At 37.5% G+C, this 21078-nt stretch overlaps 1 protein-coding gene across 2 annotated transcripts in view; it reads left to right on the forward strand.

Annotated features, from left to right (window-relative positions):
• Positions 1 to 16715, forward strand: part of LOC127856171 (uncharacterized) — a 44137-nt gene extending 27422 nt beyond the window's left edge. Inside the window, exons 2-4 of one of the 2 annotated variants that reach the window (XM_052392239.1) lie at positions 285 to 557; positions 10306 to 10446; positions 13163 to 16715. In XM_052392239.1, the coding sequence (XP_052248199.1) occupies positions 285 to 557; positions 10306 to 10446; positions 13163 to 15852 (3104 nt within the window). In that variant the 3' untranslated portion in view covers positions 15853 to 16715. The remainder of the gene's footprint in view (positions 1 to 284; positions 558 to 10305; positions 10447 to 13162) is intronic. The other variant, XM_052392246.1, reaches the window with a different exon arrangement.
• Positions 16716 to 21078: the final 4363 nt, after the last annotated feature.

Genomic DNA, 21078 nt, shown 5'->3' on the forward strand with positions numbered 1-21078 from the left:
GAATGTTTATCTTGACAATATACATTTATTGTCCAAATTCTTCTCTGGGTAATGTAAGTCTAAAAAAAATTTGCTTCGCTTTTAAAAGCTCCACTATGTTTTGAATTATAAAAAAATTATTTGAAAAGAACGGGTGATGTTTAGATTTAGAGATTTGGGATCATAGGGTGCATACCTTAGGTGGCCGGGAAAGGAAAAATTCCATAATTGCTGTTCCTGATTATACTTTTTTTCTTAGCGGAGTTGCATCATGATGGTAAAGCTTCTTATCTGTTCATTTTCAGCAATGTCTTTGCTGACTTGCACTGACTGGCAGGGCCGGCCCATACCGGATGGGGAGGACTTCTACCCCTACAAGGATGACCCATGTCACATGTGTCGCTGCTACCAGGGGGAGTCAACCATGTGCAAGGCCGTCTCCTGCTCCCCACCGAAGTGTCCCAAGTGGCGCGAGATCTCCAAGAAGTGCTGCCATTACGAGTGCCTTGACGTTGATGGTTCTTCGTACACCCCCGACAATAACACAGAACATCGTGGAAACTCTGTGAACGGTGATGGTAAATATGATTTCATCTTAAGGATTTGTTAGTCTTTTTTGGAAAGGAAAAAAACAACACTATCTTCTTAGACTGATAATTATAGTAGAAAGCCAGGAACCTGCACTAAATAATTCAGAGTTAAAATTAAATTGCTTACAAGTTAAAATGATTTCTTTTGTTATTCTAGGATGGGGATTTAATTGAAGATAAAATTTTAGAAAACCTGTATTTTAACAATAATCCTAAATTAATGAAGAACAAAATTGATCAATTATTTGTTAAAATTCCGAAACTTTAGTAAGCATTCGCTTACATTGTACTTTTAATGCTTTGATAGGTCATTTTAGATATTTCTATTTCCACACTTGCTCATGAGGCCTGAACTTTGGAATTTCTGAAAATGTGTCAGCATCTAATGAGTGATGCATTTTTGAGTACAATCTAAGGTAGACATTGAGTCATTCACTCCAGTCTGCAGCTGAGAAATTGCTGTACAGTCTGCCAAATTCACTATCAGTATGAGCATTAATGTTAATTTAATCTACATGTAGGAGGCTTTGAGAGATTTATTTAAGTATTGCATCTCTTGATTGGTCATTAATATGGAGCTGTTTTTAATTATAAGCATTTTTTGGTTTTCTGATACTAACTTCTAGTGTTGAAACAGAAGCTATTGTAAATGACATTACAATATTTAACACTCACACTAGTCTATTGTTTTCATTTACTGTGGGTAAATAAGTAATAAGCGCAATGCCTTACCCTAGTCGAACAGCAAGTGTTGTGTAAACAACATACAACTGAGCAATTGGTTTTATCACAACAATTCTTTTCCTTCTTTATAAAGTACCGTTAAAGGGTTCTTTCAAAATTGAGAAAAAACAAAATTCCCATTTGCTACATCTGAAAAATTACCAAAAAGAAAGAACATTCTGCCAATTCTGTTCCAAGTGCAACATCTGCTTATTAATTAACTCTTAACTTCTTGAATACATATTTTGACAGATTTGTAGTCCCTTAGAAAGTTACTTTTAACTAAATACCTTTCTTACTAAATTAAAGTTTTTATGGCTTCATTTCAAACCCTTAGATACAGCATGATGAGCAGCAAACAGTGTACAACCTGAACAGACTGCCAGTTACTCGCAGGTTGTTCTTGTTTCATGCTGGCTGCAAAAGCCATTTTCGCTTTGCTTCTGAAGGGGAAAGGGTTAACAAATAAAATGAGCACATAAACTGAACATGTCAAGCCAAAATGAATATTTGAATTGATTTGTGCAATTTAAACCAAGCAATTAAAAAGACCCATAATTTCCCATCTGAAGATACATGACACAAATGTACCCATTTCAAGGGTTTTTCATACTTATTTTTCTAAATTCTTAATTTGTCAATACTGGTAATTTTCCATATTGGGCAGCAACAAAAAATCACTGTATAGAGACAGCTTCATTCATGAGTAAAAGTGGTAATTGCTTAATGGACCCCATACCAAATTGCTCTGAAGGACCCAGTGGTGTTCAATTAGTAATTTTCATTGCATGTTTACATGTACACGTTCATTTACTCTGGAAAGCATACACCTCCTTACGGTACATGTAGCATACATTATAACATATGAGCCTCATCTGCAAAAATGGGTCTTATGCCAAAATGCTGCCAGCGTACATGTAGCTCCAGATCGGACTGCACAATCCGATGATACCATGAAGTTATGAGAACTTTATGAGAACAGCAGACTGGGTAGCCAGTGACCAAACTGGGGGCATGCACAGGCTACACTTGCCACATATGACATACGACCCATTATCACATGTCACAGCTCAATTTAGCATAGCATGACAAGCTAAAGGTGGAAGCTGCAGATGTATTGCCATAACAAGTGTAAGGTTTACATGCTCAATAATTAAGTAAATGTTGTCTACATTTCTGAATATTTATTTTCCATCAGCACTGAAGGTCTACATGAGTTACAAATTGAAGAAAAAGTCATTTATATAATTGTTATCCCCACGCTTTTTGAAAAAAGGTGGGGATATTGTGGTTATCTCCGCCGTCCGTCCGTCCGTCCGTCTGTCTGTCTGTCTGTCTGTCTGTCTGTCCGTCCGTCCTGGCCACTATCTCCTCCTACACTAAAAGCACTAGAACCTTGAAACTTACACACATGGTAGCTATGAGCATATGTGCGACCCTGCACTATTTGGAATTTTGATCTGACCCCTGGGTCAAAAGTTATAGCGGTTGGGGTGGGGCCGCGTCAGAAATTATCACTCATTTTTATACGCCCGTCTATGACGGGACGTATTATGGTATACCCCGCGTCTGTCCGTCCGTCCGTCCGTCTGTCCGTCCGTCTGTCCGTCCGTCCGTCCGTCCGTCCGTCTGTTAATGTCGTACGCTACGTCAAATATCCTTTGACAGATTTTCTTCAAATTTTAACACAATCTTAATATTGATAAACCCTGATCCCCTTTCGTTTTTGACGGAATTCTGAATTGTCGTTCCAGAGTTATGGGACTTTGTTCGTCAAAATTTCGTGATTTCATTGAATGTCCTACTGTAGCTCAAATATCCTTCGATGGATTTTTTTCAAATTTCAACACAATCTTAATATTGATAAACCCTGATCCCCTTTCGTTTTTGACGGAATTCTGAATTGTCGTTCCAGAGTTATGGGACTTTGTTCGTCAAAATTTCGTGATTTCATTGAATGTCCTACCGTAGCCGTCCGTCCGTCCGTCTGTTAATGTCGTACGCTACGTCAAATATCCTTTGACAGATTTTCTTCAAATTTTAACACAATCTTAATATTGATAAACCCTGATCCCCTTTCGTTTTTGACGGAATTCTGAATTGTCGTTCCAGAGTTATGGGACTTTGTTCGTCAAAATTTCGTGATTTCATTGAATGTCCTACTGTAGCTCAAATATCCTTCGATGGATTTTTTTTTTTTTTTTTTTTAGTATCCCTGAAAAATTGAACAAGGTGAGCTTTTTTCTATTCCGATTGTACACTACCACTTACCCATCTACATTTCTCTTTTATTATTGGTCAAAATATCTATAACAGGTTTACTTCAACTCCATATCCTCTAAAGAAATGCATACATATACTCAAAAAAAGATATGGTATGAATGTCAAGGAGACGGCGCACCATGCTCATGTACTTATAAAATAAACCATGTATTCAAATACAAATAAACTGAAGTAAAAAAATGATTCAAAGGGTTATTTATTACCTTACTACTTCATTGGCGAACGACGGGCGTATCATGCGCTCATGGCGCAGCTCCTCAGTTTTAGGTTATTTTACATTTACTTCTTTATTTCTACACCGATTCACTTCAAATTGATACTGGACCTCTCTTATGACAATACGGTCAATCTCAACCATGCATGGCCCCATTCCCAACCCTGGGGCGCCCCGCCCACATAGGCCACACCCACCAAAAATTTCCATTTACTATAATTTTTTCATTTCTACACGGATTCACTTCAAATTGATACTGAACTTCTCTTATGACATTAGGGTCAATCTCAACTATGCATGGCCCCATAACCAACCCTGGGGCACACCTAGGTCAAACATTCGGCGTGGGGATACGCGTCGGCCTTTGCCGCGCCATTTCTAGTTATGTTTTTTTTATGAAAAAATTGTTTAACTTGAAGAACTCAATACACTTTGAAGCTAAGTGATGTTTATAAAGTGCAAAACTGGAAATGTGTTTTGTGAGGATTAATTACTTGTGAATAACAAAAAGTGTTTGGAAAACATCTTAGCAGCGGAAAAGTAGAACAATAAAGGTTGTGGTTTAAATAATTATAAAGTTAATTTATTTGTTAATATGAATATTAATAGTATATTTCTCTTGGCAACATGTTTGGCAAATCATATATCAGTTAGTGGTTTCCCTAGCTCTATCTATAGGTAACCATGACTTTACTGTATTCTATTATTCAAGGTACATTGTACACTTTCATGCAAACAAAACTGGTACTTACACAAATCAACCCCATTGAGCAGTCTCCCATGACCATGAAGCATGCATGAGATAAAATTACTGGAGCACATAGCCAGTTATATAATAAATTACCATATAAAATATTCAATTAATAATCAATTAAACTACCATATCAAATCTTCAATTAATAATCAATTAAGGGATTTATAGGTAAAACAGAAGACTGCTGTATGCAGTTTTTAGTGTTATTTAGGTAACAGCTGGTTAACTTCTTATGCAAAATCTTCCTCAGGGAAATCTTCAACTTTAAAAAATGAAACAAACGAGTCTCAGTGTGAGAAAACTGGGCTTAATGCATTTGAGTAAAATGTCATCACAGTTAGCCTGCGCAGTTTGCACAGTCTAATCAGGGATGTCTCTTTCTGCTTAAAAAACTGGGGTTTTGTTAAGTAGAGGCTTTATTTGAACAATAATTACAATAAAAGCAAACTGCACAGGCTAAATATCTCGGCCAACACTTACTGTGAAACCATTTATTTTCGACAACACAAAATTTCGTCATTTTTATAAAAATGACGATTTCGTCAGCACTTAAATTCGCCGATTTCTGATTTTGAATTTTTAAAAAATGCGTCAGTCAATATCCGATTTGTGTGTAATACATATTCGCGATCAATCGCAGTTGCAAAAAATCGTGGTACGAATGCGGAAACACACTTGAGAATCACTGCAGGAATTGGGGCCTGTTTGTCACATGCCAATTAACTAGTCTTTTGTTATCAAGGGACAGTAATGGCCCTCTTAATGTATGTCATTCACACGTTCATTGTTATGATTAGCGGTATCGAATGGGATCGAATAACCGTTAACGAGTGTTTGTAACAACGAAGCCAATTGCCAATTAGTCTTATTCTATTTTTATTAAAATGCTGTCAATACCGTTTTAAAACTGTTTGTGTTATATGAATGAGGTTGCAGATTGTTAAGTGTTTTTTTTCAAATAAAATGTTTTTTTATATTCTGATATCAACATTAAAATTATAAACTCTATGTGTGTGTTTGTTCTTCAAAAGTAATCTACCGGTATATAAATCAATAATGTCAAAAATTTAAAAATAAATAAATTGATACATATAAAATAGTAATAAGTGTGGTTAAACGCAAACAACAAACAGCAATTAAAATATTCTTTATTAATTTGTGATAAATACGCATGTTGATCACACATCGTCATCTTTTCATTTGGTTGTAGTCTTTCATCGGCATTCGCTGCGTGATGGCTAATATGCAACACCCTTGAAAAACACAATGCACCTAATGGGTAATAAAGTTATTAACAATTAGCGCTAATTCATTACCATTCTTCATAAACGAAGTCAACGCATTCGATACAGCTGTACTGCACACGCGTTTTAAAGAAGTGTAACGTGTCAGTTAAGTACCTTGTGTTATCTACATCCCTTTGTGTCAAAACCGGATTAATCTTGATTACGAAACAGCAGCGAATGTGTGCATGGATTATGTTGGAATTTAATTCCTCATATCTACGGTAAAGTTTTAAAATATTGTTCAACTTAGTGTTTGTTTTTGTTCAAACATAGAGCATGATTGTTCGTTAGGATCTTAAATTCGCCGATCGGTCGACTGACGAAATTTATGAAAATTAATGCCTGACGATTAATAATGGTTTCACAGTATTTCAAATTCCATTTTACGAGAGCAAGGCACATATCCGTCCTCAGTATGAGTAGTCTTCGTCTTCTGAGCTTATTAACATTCATCAGTCTAGTTGGCGTAGATGATTGGTGTCTTGTTCTTAGAAAACTGGGCTTTATTCACGTGCGTAAAGTGTCATCCCAGTCCGCACAGGCTAATCAGGGACGACACTTTCCGCTTTAATGTACTTTTTAGTTTCGAGGAAGTCCCTCCTTACAGAAAATCAAGTTTAGCCGGAAAGTGTCGGCCCTGATTAGCCTGTGCGGACTGCACAGGCTAATCTGGGATGACACTTAACGCACATGTATTATGCCTAGTTTTATCAGAACAAGACACAAATATCATTACAGAGTCAGTATTGTACGTGAACTTATGCAAACTTATATATGATAAAGAAATTGTGTCCTCTAAGACAAAGTTTGTTTTGTCAATATTTTGTTTGCATGTAGATAATACCCGAATGGGGAGTAAGACAGTATATATAGATCAGGGCCCTCTCACTACTTTGGGGGAAGGGGTCCGCAGCCCTTAGGAGGGGTGTCAGGTAATTATGTATCGTTCGTGGAAAAGACACAGTAACAAACAAAGTTCATTTCTGATTTCTTTGCGTTTTATTTCTGCTTATTAACACAACACAACACAACGTTTTCAAAATGTTTGTCAAATACAAAATACATGCGAAGCCCGCAATGGGCCCATCCCGCGAAAGCCAGCAATAATGCGACTTGTATGTTCGGCCGTTTAAGTAAGACTGTCTATAAATATAGATACAAACAACAAAAGCTTTGATAATTGTTATGTGTACAATTCTGATTGGCTGTGTAACGTCACGTGTCTACATGTACAATTCTGATTGGCCGTTTGTTAAGTCACGTGTCTGCAACCTAAATATACGTATGCAACGGACACCTAACGAATACATACGGAAATGACCGAAGATTGGCACATACGGTAAGCAAATATTCGTGTCCGGTAATTATAACCCGAGGCTAATGATTTGTTGATCCAGATGGCTGCCTATTTAAGATTGTATGAAATGTGGTACAAATTTCGATCATTATATAAATCCAACAATGCCCCAAATGTGCGTTTTGTGTGCGTTATGTTACAGGGGGAATTTTCGCGGTGTTTCCCTTTTTGGGGGATTTTTTTACTTACTCTCTCATTATTTCATCTGTAGGTGTTTGCACTATATTCATTGCATTTTTCATAATTTAGTATGTTTGAAAAGATTAAATTGAAATAGAATTGAGATATAATAATCATGAGACACATCTTTCTAATAAAAAAAAAAAATGTTTTTTTTTTTTAGGGGGATTTTTCCCCCCAAAAGGGGAAAAAAGTATACTTTTCAGGTGGGGGACTGCCGCCGAAATTCGGCGGCAGATTTGTTAGATTGAGGGCCCTGTAGATAGATAGAGATGTGCTTGCAGCTAGGAATGCAAAACATGAAATACCTTGTTTTGTCATGTTGCATTCTTGCAGATAATGACACCATTGATGAGCTGATAATGACTGCTTGAGATGCCAGATAGTGGCTGTCCATGATTGCATATCAGTCTCAGTGATCAAATATGTAGTCATCAATTGTCTTGTCACACCTTCTGGTTGAATTGATCTTATCATGACCTATAGACTATTTGTAATTAATGGGATATTAATTTGCTTGACAACGATTAATTTTTCAGATTAAATTTGCAGTTTTGCTATGAACAGCATGGTTAAGTATTATGCAAAAGATATATTGTGATAACAATATAATGCAAATGATGTATATTGTATAGTCTCATGAAAATTAATTAAGACAGTCCCAGTTTGTGTATCTAGAAAAAACCCATAAAAATTATTATTACCATTGTTAAGTCTATACTCTTGATACATATTTTCATAGCCACTATCAAAACTGGTGAAAATATATTTTCTATGATCACTCATGAAATAACAAACGATCTTACACTGACATGAAAAAATATCCTCTATTTAATGAAATTTAACTTTCTAAGGGACTACAAATTGGTAAAAATGTGTATCAAAGTGGCAGAGGGTTAAAGTGTATGAAAGTACTGCATCTAATAAGTCTGTTTTGTAACAAGTGTATGGTCAGCAATATATATCACACTGTATGTCCTTGCTGTCTTACTATGTTATATCTTCCCTTCCATGGAATTTCCATCATTTTGAACATGTCTCATCACAAGTGTTTATGAAATCAGGGTTGCTACATGTACCTAGACTTCTGTTGATTAGTTAAATAGATGCAGCAGATAAATAGTTAATTTAACTTAAATGTGCAAACAGCATAAACCAGAACAGCCTGCAAGTAACTCACAGTCTGTTCAGGTTTTATGCTGTTTGCTTCTCATCAGTATCTAAGGGTTGGAAATGAAGCCTTTCAAACTTGAATATATTTAGAAAGGTCTTAAATTTAAATTGATTTTCTTAAGGACTTCAAATGCGTCAAAAAAGGTCCCTAAGTGGTAAGGGGTTAAATGGCCCTCCTATGAACATAACTCATCAATCTTGGCTGATATCTACCAAGCTTCTTTGGAAAACTTCGGAAAATTCCTTAAATTGTTAAAATTCCTTAATGCTCTTGATATCTATAATTAAGCATTTATACCTTAAAATGTCTTGAGCTACTAATATTGCAAAAAAATAAATGGGTAAAACCTTTCATTTTGTAAGCAAAAGAGATCGGCTTTCATGTCAAAAGTAGTTATATCTGAAATACAGTCAAACCTGAATTCAGCGGTCAGTCAAGGGAAATGGCCAAAGTGACCGTTGTCCACAGGTGACCGTTGAATTCGGATCACAATTTTAAGATGGTTTGTCAGTTTGTAGTAGTGCTTCCTCGTTACCCCACCCAGTCGTTTGCATACAGTGTTAAACAGATGCTCATTGCCGTTAACTAAGCATAATAACAGAATTTACTTACATTGAATAATACATAATACTATCTTATAGATTGATTTAATTTCATATTGTTATTAAACAAAAGCAATGAATTTATCAACGCTAGTATAATTGTTTAGACATGCATCTCGATTATTCAGTAAATAAAACTTGTGACGTGCCGTTGACGTAACGTCCGTACAAGTCTAAAAAGCGGATTCGCTTTCATAAACCGATAGTACGGTGATATTGTACCGTTCTAATTCAAAGAAAAGACGCAAAAAGTTTGTTAAAATTCATTCGTACGCAAACATCACACTAAAAGCATTTTAATTCAACAACCTCATACAAAATACAACACTTCAAACTCACATTTACATTCGATTCATACTTCTCCATAATTTCTCGCTTACGCTTAAGCACACTCTATACTTGCGTACGTCCAACACAGAGCTCACTTGCTATTACACGCGATCTTTTTCCAGATTCAAATAGTTTCAAACACTCCTCTATTGTGAGGAACTTAAGTTTACCACTTATTGTTATTCCGTGATTTTGATTCCGATTGCTTTTAAAAGTGTTGTGAACGCTAAAAGCTCTTTTAAAGAATGATCCGAAAATGTTATTATAAAATCGATACTCAATGTACTAATAAGCGGTCATTTAATTAGCGATTATTACTTTAAACGTGTCAAAAACTCTGACATATTTTCTGTTGAAGAAACCCCCACAATTATCCCCGGAAAACAAACCTTCTCAACACCTTCTTATTTGTTTACTCGCAGCGGGCCGCTTTTATAATATCAAAGGCAATTACCACTATCAAACGCTTTAACCGCAAAATAGACGGACAAATGATGTGCAGTGTTATTAATTTTCGCGACTCGAGACGACAGACGCGTGACCGTTAATTTCAGTTCAAACATGAATTTCGGAGTTGAATATAGTTGCCGTTGGCCGTTATGGACAGGTGGCCGTTAAATTCAGGTGTAATATAGAGTGTTTTTCGTCGGGGGGATTCCAGACTGACCGTTGTCTGCAGGTGACCAGTAAATTCAGGTGGCCATTAGGTCAGTTTTGACTGTATTCACTAAGTGCAACTTCAGTTATCCTTAAGGAGCCCTAAGAAAACCTGCCCAAGGCCTATGCCTACACTTGACTGTCATGTGACCCTGGTACTGCCCTCCTCCTTGCAGGTACTCCGACAGAGGCAGGCACGGTGACGGACCTGGGACTGCGTCTGGTGGCCAGCACTATCACCACCTTCCTCATCCTCGCCCTGCTTCTCTTCCTCATCCATCGCTTCCGGCAACGGAGGCTCCTGATGACACTTAGGCGTAAGTTGATGATACTTTGGTAGTTGATTGCATGCAGGTATTGATCTAACTCATAACATTATGTGTTGTATCTGCATAACATCTCAGCATAAATATACAATATTTTAATGATCATGAATTATCAAATGACATGATTAAACAAACCATTGTTAATAGAGCGGTTATGAACTTGTATTGGATGCTGGTTCCTAGTGTAAATTGCCACTGCATAATTGATCGTAATAGTAATATTTCATTTAAGGTGGGTCACATGTAAAACACTTTTCTGTGCATACACTTACATGATCTAATTCAGGTGCAAATAGATCATTATACCCCCATTACCATTGGTAATGGGAGCTATATAGGAGTCACTTTGTCGGTCGGTCCGTCTGTCGGTCTTTTCCGAAATTTCATCCGATCTTCACCAAACTTGGTCAGAAGATGATGTCTAGGTGAGGTTTGAATATGGGTCATGCCAGGTCATAAACTAATTACGGGGTCATTTAGTGTATTTTAAACTGAAAGTTTGTCCGAACCATAACTATGTCATTTATCGTTAGGTTTTAAAATGACTTGGTAAATTTGTTCATAATCATGGGACGGTGTGTCGTGTGAAAAAAGTACGTCAATATCTCAAAGGGCATGGTCACACTTGCAGTTCAAAGGTCAAATGCTTGTCCGGGCCATAACTTTGTCATTTATTGAGAGATTTTAAAATCATTTGGCAAATTTGTTCACCATCATTGGACGGTGTGTCGCACGAAAGAATTATGTCAATATCTCCAAGGTCAAGGTCACACTTTAAGTTCAACGATCATAAATGAGCTTGTCCTGACCATAACTATGTCATTCATTGTAAGATTTTAAAATCATTTGACACATTTGTTCACCATCATTGGATGGTGTTTTGGGCGAAAGAATTACATCAATATCTCCAAGGTCAAGGTCACACTTAAAGTTCAAAGGTGAAAAATGGCCATAAATGACCTTGTCCGGGCCATAACTATGTTGTTCATTGTGAGATTTTAAAATCATTTGGCACATTTGTTCACCATCATTGGACGGTGTGTCGCGTGAAAGAATTACATCAGTATCTCCAAAGTCAAGGTCACACTTTGAGTTTAAAGGTCAAAAATGGCCATAAATGAGCTTGTCCAGGCCATAACAATATCGTTCATTGTGAGATTTGAAAATCATTTGGCACATATGTTCACCATCATTGGACGGTGTGTTGCGCTAAAGAATTACGTCGATATCTCCAAGGTCAAGGTCACACTTTGAGTTCAAAGGTCAAAAATGGCCATAAATGAGCTTGTCCGGGCCATTACAATGGTGTTCATTGTGAGATTTAAAAATCATTTGGCACATTTGTTCACCATAATTGGACGGTGTGTCGTGCGAAAGAATTACGTCGATATCTTCAAGGTCACGGTCAAACTTTGAGTTCAAAGGTCACACTTTTACTTCAAAGGTCAAGAATGGCACTAAATGATCTTGTCTGGGCCATAACTATGATATTCATTGTGAGATTTAAAAATGACTCTGTACATTAATTTTGTTCACAGTCATTGGACGGCGTGTCATGTGAAAGAACTCAAGAGTTCAAAGGTCAAAATGGCTATAAATGATTATGGCATAATAATTCTTAAAAATCGCCATTAATTAGATTCTCTTGTTTTGTGAAGACAGAATGAAAAATTGTCTGTGTCAATGCGGCATGTGGGGGTATACGTCACGTCTGTGACAAGGCTCTAGTTATATTTATGCCCCCCTTCGAAGAAGAGGGGGTATATTGCTTTGCTCATGTCGGTCTGTCGGTCGGTCGGTCCGTCCACCAGGTGGTTGTCAGACGATAACTCAGGAATGCTTGGGCCTAGGATCATGAAACTTCATAGGTACATTGATCATGACTCGCAGATGACCCCTATTGATTTTGAGGTCACTAGGTCAAAGGTCAAGGTCACGGTGACCAGAAATAGTAAAATGGTTTTTGAATGATAACTCAAGAACGCATACGCCTAGGATCATAAAACTTCATGGGTAGATTGATCATGACTTGCAGATGACCCCTATCGATTTTGAGGTCACTAGGTCAAAGGTCAAGGTCACGGTGACCGGAAATAGTAAAATGGTTTCCGGATGATAACTAAAGAACGCATACGCCTAGGATCATGAAACTTCATGGGTAGATTGATCATGACTCGCAGATGACCCCTATTGATTTTGAGGTCACTAGGTCAAAGGTCAAGGTCACGGTGACCCGAAATATTAAAATGGTTTTCGGATGATAACTCAAGAACGCATATGCCTAGGATCATGAAACTTCATAGGTAGATTGATCATGACTTGCAGATGACCCCTATTTATTTTGAGGTCACAAGATCAAAGGTCAAGGTCATGGTGACCCGAAATAGTAAAATGATTTTCGGATGATAACTCAAGAACGCTTTTGCCTAGGATCATGACACTTCATAGGTACATTGATCGTGACTCGCAGATGACCCCTATTGATTTTCAGGTCACTAGGTCAAAGGTCAAGGTCACAGTGACAAAAATCGTATTCACACAATGGCTGCCACTACAACGGACAGCCCATATGGGGGGCATGCATGTTTTACAAACAGCCCTTGTTATTAATTGTATGTGGGTCTGCTTATGTCATCTGATTTAAATGAGTTTCACTGCTAAATATCATATACACGCATATAGAATGGTTTCAAACTTTATATCTCAGACTGTTTCTGCGCAGGCTATGGCCGTAGGCGTGAGCACCTGGACGACTCTGACAACATCAGCTATACGCCAGACTTCTTTGGAGTCCAGTGTCCCCCATATGAGGACCCTCCCCCTCCCTACACGCCTCCCAAGCCTCAGCCTGGGGAACAACCCCCACCATACGAGGCTCTGGACACAGACAATACACCAACTACTGGAGATGCTGATAGGTATACTGACAATAATAGCGCCAACAGCAGCCATGGCAATTTTCCTGCTAGGGGAGCAAACTCTTCTAATAGTTCTGGGGAGTGCTTGATTAGCAGGGGAAGTAACTCAAATAGTGATAATGGTGGTCACATTATAACAAGGGGAGTTAATACTGGTCTCAATGAAAGCAGCATGCGTGATGATGGAATTGATGGTAGTGTCATCGGTTGCGGGAATCAACAAGTTTCTAGAGCTATACAGGCTGTTGGGAACTGTTCTAACAGAGTTCGGCACACGAGAAGGGGAGCGCAAGACAGTCAAGGTAACAGGGCAAGTGTTCATTTTAAGAATAGCCCCACCGGTCAACCAACAATAACAATGGGAATACAAGATAGACAGTTAAGGAACCGCTGTTCTGGTATCAGGTTAAGCAATCAGTCTAGTCCAGTTAGAAATTCAATGAATGACAGAACAATGGCACTGAACTTGGAGTTGAAAAATGTTGTTCATAACATTCGCAACAGGAGCTGGTGTGAGGTTCCACAGGGAGACCGGGTCACACAAAATGACCATTCGTCCAGTACAGATATCGGGGAATCGACAACCTCGGCAGAGTCATTAACCAGTAGCCCGGAATCGCCCGAGAATGCTGCTGAGTTTCACATCTCCAGCTCCCCAGAAGCCCTGTCTCACGATGCTGACTCCACTGTGAAAAGATTCCTGGATCAGTTTGGTCCTGTCTCTAGAGGTCGCAGGTATCCGACAACAATGTCTCAGTCTTGGACCAGTAACCAGGTTCCCCCGGTTAGTTCCAAACATGTTAAGCAGAGCATCTCAATCGGAGCATTTCCTCAGGAATCTGACAGTGTTGGTCAATCACCTCAGCAGGGTGGGTCTAGTCAGATGGATATTCGACCGTTGCTGCCCCGGTCAAAGTCTGAACACTTGAAGACCAACGGTAGTCTTATTAACCATCCTTTTAACGGTGTTGTAAAATCAACTGGTAGTGTAAAGCCTTCGAGTTTTCAGCCCCATGGAAATGGTGTAAGAGTTGCTTATAAAGAGCGAGATGAGTTAAGTTCTAGTCAGTCTCCAAGTTTGACTTTCAATCAAAATCCAACCAAGAGAAGTAGTCTGAGTTTTACAAAAAATCTTTCCTGTCAGGATGATTACATACGCTCGGACGTCAGTGAATGTGGAAGCCTCATGTCAAATGTTTCCAATTTGGCAGCGGCAATTTTGGACCCTGGGGACATAATTGTGACAAAAAGACAAGATGAACTGCGTAAACTGCGTCTGTCTCACCTACTCAGTGACCCGCTGTTTTGCCCAGGGTCCTCAACTGGTAACCAGGGGTCTGATTTCTCTCGTCCAGACACCAGGCAACTGTACAGGTCATTCAGCGAGAATTCAGTCGATGTCTCAAGTGTTTCCGCTTCTTCAGAAACCTTTGAGAAAGGTGTGCAAGGCTCCACATTGAGAAATGACTCCAAATACCCTTCTAATTCCTATAAAAACTTACTCCAGACTTGTTTAAGTGCTCAGCCCCTGCGGCCAGCAGTGATGAAGAAACCTGAACGTTTTGTAGCGGGAAATAATTCAGAAAATCCTGTGATCTCGACTACAGGTAAAAAAAAGGACAATAAGCCAATGGTTAACAGTTGGCATGCTGGTATGTGCGAGTCAGATGATGAAAACATGTCCGTAAGTACATTAGCTAGAAATTCTAATCAACATTTTGAGAAGAATTTGTGTCGTGATAAAGATGTAGCAAATATTTTCCTCCCGCTGTTTAAGCTGTCAAATGCTGAGAAGTATAATTCTGAGGATAATACAGATGTTCCAAATAGCGAAATGAGAGCTTGTGCATCGCAAATGTTTGCTTGTGAAATGGGAGACTTCCAGAGAGAGAAAAATCATAGGGGAAAACAACTGTTGAAACAGTATTCATCAGGTTGCATTTTTGGCAAGCATGACGAAGTATCTGCAAATAATCGTAGAAAGATGGCAAAAAAATCAAACATTGATAGTGATCTGACTTATTTGGGATCATCTGATTCACAGGCTATAAATAGAAGGCTCTCGTGCCCAGAACCCAAGCCTGTAGTCTGTAACAGTTCTTCAGGTATGAAGGATCCTAGTCGGCCATACTTGATGCACTCTGCCATACCTACCAATGTGGCCCTTTTGGATCATAACATACCCGCATTGTTACAACTGAGGAATACTGATGGCCGGCCAAGAAATGACAAGAGACGATCAAAATCGGTGGGCCGATCTGATACAACAAGAACATCAGGAAGAAAGACAGTAGGATATTCTGCATCAAGGGCTCGCAGCCGTAAAAAGAATTCACCACAGCAAACGTGTTCTTATCATAGGGAGCTGGAAAATGTACTTGAAAATAAGAAATCTGGTGTGAAACACAGAAATGCCTCAAATCACCAACAATCCTACTCAGAATTCAGTAAGACAAACTGTGCAATATCACAAGTATAGAGATGTATACAGTGTATGAAAAACCGTGATAGTTTTTGAGTCATTTTGCTTTATGATATAAATTATACAAGCATGTTTAGTTATGAAACTTACATTACCCATAATATAAATATTGTATGTATACTATATGTACAGTGTACAGGACATGTTATGATGATGGTTGTATCCTAGAATAATGTTTCATAGTATTATAAACTTAAGTTTTGCTGTTGTTAACAGACGTATAAAAGTTTAATGTCTAGAAAGTACTATAACAGTTAAATTGTTTGCTATGCAACCATAGTAAGCAGATGTTGTTCATATGTCATTTTTAAGGGTTATTACAAATTATTTAACCTGTTAAGGCACTGAAATGTTTTTGCATATGTTTTTAAGGTTTTATGTAAATGTTTTTTTGTATCAGTATTTTGAGATTTTAATGTTGTTTATGTATAGAAAGATTATTGTGAAGTTTTAAGTTAAAGTATTATTTTTTTGTTTTGTTGTTTAATCAAAGACATATGTTTGGACATAAATTGATACTGTTTTGCATTTCAGTGTGACTTATTAAGAGTTATATAATTTTAAAACAAAGTGGAGAGAATTTTTCAAAATGAACCTTTTGATGAAAATTATTTTTCAATACATGTATAAGTATAACAATTTTAGCATAACCACATCCTCACCAGGTAAAAAAGTAGTAAGGAACTAATAAATCAGAAAGAGTTTTACAGAAATGTACTGTATTAATCCAGCATTTCTTTAAATTGTATGTGATTAAATAAGTTATTCATGCGCTGAATACTTCATGATTGTCAGTGGATAAATATATGCAATATTATTTATTCCAATATTAACTCTTTAAGTGCTGGAACCGAATTTTGAAGGCCTTTGCTAACAGTTTGGATCCAGATGAGACGCCACAGAACGTGGCCTCTCATCTGGATCCAAACTGTTTGCTATTCTGATAGTATTCTTATAATAAAAATTGAAGAAAATGCTAATTTTAGAAATTCAGCAAACAACATTTTAGCAGACGACAAATTTCCCAGCATGCAAAGGGTTAAGTAAATAAAATTCAAAATTGATTCTCTAGAGACAGAATTTTGGGCTGTAGGACTAAGCTCATTTCATGTTTGAGCTGCACAATTTAGTCATTTAATGGAATCGTTTCTCTATTTGCCTTGCAAACCGAGATATTATTTGTGCATTAGTATTGTTGATCTTGCATACCTGTTCTGCAAATAGTAATTGTAAACTCCATATTTTGTATTCCATATCCTTGAGTTAATATTATTGTTAGGACTATACAGTTTCATGCAGTTTTCTGCAGGAAGTCAAACCTTGTGTGTTCATGCTTATTGTAGATAATTTTGTTTCCATTCGTGAATGGTCATCATGTATTATATTAGATTGAGTTCACAACCTTTTTTTTACTTTTTTTTTTAATTATTACCATGACTGCCTCTTTATTTATATTACCATAACAGACTCTTAATTTATTGACATTTATATTGCATATTGATTTTAATTGCCAAATGCTTATTTCTCAACAACCAATCTATGTAATAAATGTGATTGAGCAAAGGTGATTTGGTTTTTGCTCAACTTGGATACAATTTAATAGTGAAATAGTCTTAGAAATATATAACAAATAAGCAGCATTTTGGGCCAACCAGGCTTGTTGTATGTACGTTGTGTTGTCCACAAAGGCTGATCAGGGAGGACACTCTCTGCCTATACTGGATCTTAATCGAAAAGATACTTTTTATGCCCACGGATTGAAAGATCGGGGGTATATTGTTTTTGGCCTGTCTGTCTGTCTGTCATTGTGTCAGTCATTGTATGTGTGTGTCACAAAACTTTAACATTGGTTAAACTTTTATAACTTTTGCAATATTGAAGATAGCAACTTGATATTTGGCATGCATGTGTATCTCATGGAGCTGCACATTTTGAGTGGCTAAAGGTCAAGGTCATCGTTCAAGGTCAAATTTATGGCTTCAAAGCGGCGCAATAGGGGGCATTGTGTTTCTGACAAACACATCTCTTGTTTAAAAAAGGAAACATTCTATATAATGAAAGCAGAGTGTCATCCCTGATAAGCTAGTGAAAACTGCTAAGGTTAATATTAATAGTTTCAGGGTTAGTTACTGACCCGATACGGGATATATGGTTCTGTGGAAAACCATATCAGGCCGAGACCGAAACCCTGTAATGATTATATCACGCCAACTTCTTTCCATCTCATCAAATCAACAAGGAAGTCTCATGCTGACCCCATTTATTCTATATGGTGTCAGTAGACTATATGGGGCAGTAGAATGGGTGGCCATTTTGAATGTTTCTACTGCCCCATAACGTCTGCTGACACTATATAGGATATATGGGGTCAGCATGTGACGTCAAGCAGCCAATGAGCAGGGCTCTAATATATAGAGAGAATAAATGGTTACTGCCTGATCATTTTGTAATATATCAGGCGAGGCTTAGAATAACTAAACGGTGAGGCTTGACTAGCAGTCATTTTATTTGTGCTGAGCCTGATATACATATGTTAATATCTCCATTATTACATCAAATGCTTGAATTATGGTCTGTTGTAGACATATAACAATTAACATTTAAACTGGTGATAACTGTAACTGTTATTTGTTTGCTTGAATAATAAGTCTCAATCCTGTATTAGAGTGCCATGTTTGTGCGTTTTTTCACAAGTGTTGTTGTGTATGTATTAAGACTTCTAAGAAAATAAATCCTGCCTCTTAAATCATGTTTGTTTGGTAATTTCTGTGGGCCTTAACTATAAATAACTGTGTTGCATGGTGAACAAAATCACAAAGCACCATAAGGCCCAGAGTATCTTTCTGTTGACCTGTGTTATTCCAATAACAAGAGGGCCTGAAAGGCCCAAAGTCGCTCACCAGAGATTCAAAGGAACTGACCTGTTCTGTGCAGTCCAAAGTGTCATTAGAACAAAATGTTCTTACCAACTTTCATGACTAGTGAATACCCTAGAAGCCATGTTTTTCAACTGACCAGAACCATATTCATACACATCCAAGATATCATTTAAACAAAAATACTGACAAAGTTTCATGAAGATTCATAAGTCCATATAAGGAAAAATGCCCCGCCCACTGGTGGCTAAGCTTTTCAAGCAACTGGAACCATTTTTGAACTTGTCCAAAATATTATTGGGACAAATCTTCTGACAAAGTTTCATGATGATCGTACAATAAATATTGCTTCTAGAGTGTTAACAAGGTTTAACTATAGCTATATAAGAAAAAATGCCACACCCCCTTGGTGGCCATTTTTTTTCCACCAACCGGAACCATTTTCAAACTCATCCAAGATATCATTGGGACAAATCATCTGACCAAGTTTCATGATGATCGGACAATAAATGTGGCCTCTAGACTGTTAACAAGGTTTTACTAAAGCATGATATATAGCCATATTAGGAAAAATGCCCCGCCCCCTGGTGGCCATGTTTTTTAAGCAACCAAACCATTTTCAAACTCATCCAAGATATCATTAGGAAAAATCTTCTGACCAAGTTTAATGAAGATCGAAAAATAAATGTGGCCTGTAGAGTGTTGACAAGGTTTTACTTTAGCCATATAAGAAAAAATGCCCCGCGCCCTGGCGGCCATGTTTTTCAACCAACCGGCATCATTTTTGAACTCATCCACGATATTATTGAGATGAATCTTCTGACCAAGTTTCATGAAGATCGGACGATAAATGTGGCTTCTAGAGTGTTAACAAGATTTTACTATAGCTATATATAGCCATATAAGGAAAAATGCCCCGCCCCTTGGCAGCCATGTTTTTCAAGCAAACGTAACCATTTTCAAACTCATCCAAGATATCATTGAGACCAATCTTCTGACCAAATATCATGATGATTGGACAATAAATGTGGCCTCTAAGAGTGTTCACAAGGTTTTACTATAGCCATATATAGCCATATTAGGAACAAGAAATATCTATAAAAAAGATATACGGCGTTGATTGCGGTTGCAGTTAATGAAAGGTAAAGACTTCAATGAATGAGATCAAAGATAGCGAATGTCTTTTTCTGTGCAGTTCTTAGCTGCAGAAAACGCAGTACGGGATGATACGCGGAGTTTTCGCGGCTTATTTTACATTATTACATATTGCTGGTTATAAACGTATAGATACAAAACAGAAAACCAAAAGAAGAATGGAAGTGAAATTAAAACATATGAGTCAACTGGCCACACGCGAAGTATCCGTATATATTTTAAATATTTATACGCGCGTTCTTCGAACAAACCTGTTTTAGTGGTTTGTCTGGCGTTGCTATTTGATTCGATTTTTAACAGTATCGAGAATAATTGCGCTCATGCTTAATTCATTAGTCAATATGATTGCATAATTCTTGTTAAATTAATTAAAAATAATATTTATCATGGTATTGTTGTAAAACACATTAAGAATCTATTATTGACATACCATATGATATCGCTGGATATCTTCATTTAACATCTGTCTGGTCTAAAGAAAATTCCAGTTCACCTAGTTCACGCTATAGTGTCTATTATGTAACGATTATTTTCCTGGCCGCGAAATTCCGATCAGCACATAGGGTAGAGACGCAGCGATGACCTGTATGTAAACTCTGACATTCACACACAGTGGCCGCAAATTGACCCGATATACCTCGCGAGTTGAAATGCAATGCATTAAAGTGAGTCTTCGCTTCCACTGCTCTCTATACTTTAACATGTTCACAGGAATATGGAAGTTAGTACTTAATATGAGAAAATAGCCTTTAAGTGCAAACGTTCTCGCGCTGAAAATCTTCTGAAAATAAAAGGTGGACGCACAAACTGTATTGATGTCGAGATTGAGTGTAAAACTGTTCTATCTATTAAGCCTTTTCATTAGATATAAAATTGTTTCTTGCTGAACACGCAGTAAAACAGTGTTACAAAGACGCGGACATGTTTCCAATGTTCTGGTCGTATTCTCAAATCAGCCAATGCAGTCAATGAAGTGTATTCATCTGTACTTGGCCGCGGGAAGTTTTATTTGAATTCTATTGGACGCTAACAAGGGTCAGGCTAAGGTGAAAAGCTGGCTTAATACAGCTTATGCCGAAAAATGCCCCGCCCCTTGGCAGCCATGTTTTTCAAGCAAACGTAACCATTTTTGAACTCATCCAAGATATTATTGAGACCAATTTTCTGACCAAATTTCAAGAAGATTGGAAAT

The sequence above is a fragment of the Dreissena polymorpha genome, chromosome 1, assembly GCF_020536995.1.
Source record: "Dreissena polymorpha isolate Duluth1 chromosome 1, UMN_Dpol_1.0, whole genome shotgun sequence".
Taxonomy (NCBI): domain Eukaryota; kingdom Metazoa; phylum Mollusca; class Bivalvia; order Myida; family Dreissenidae; genus Dreissena; species Dreissena polymorpha.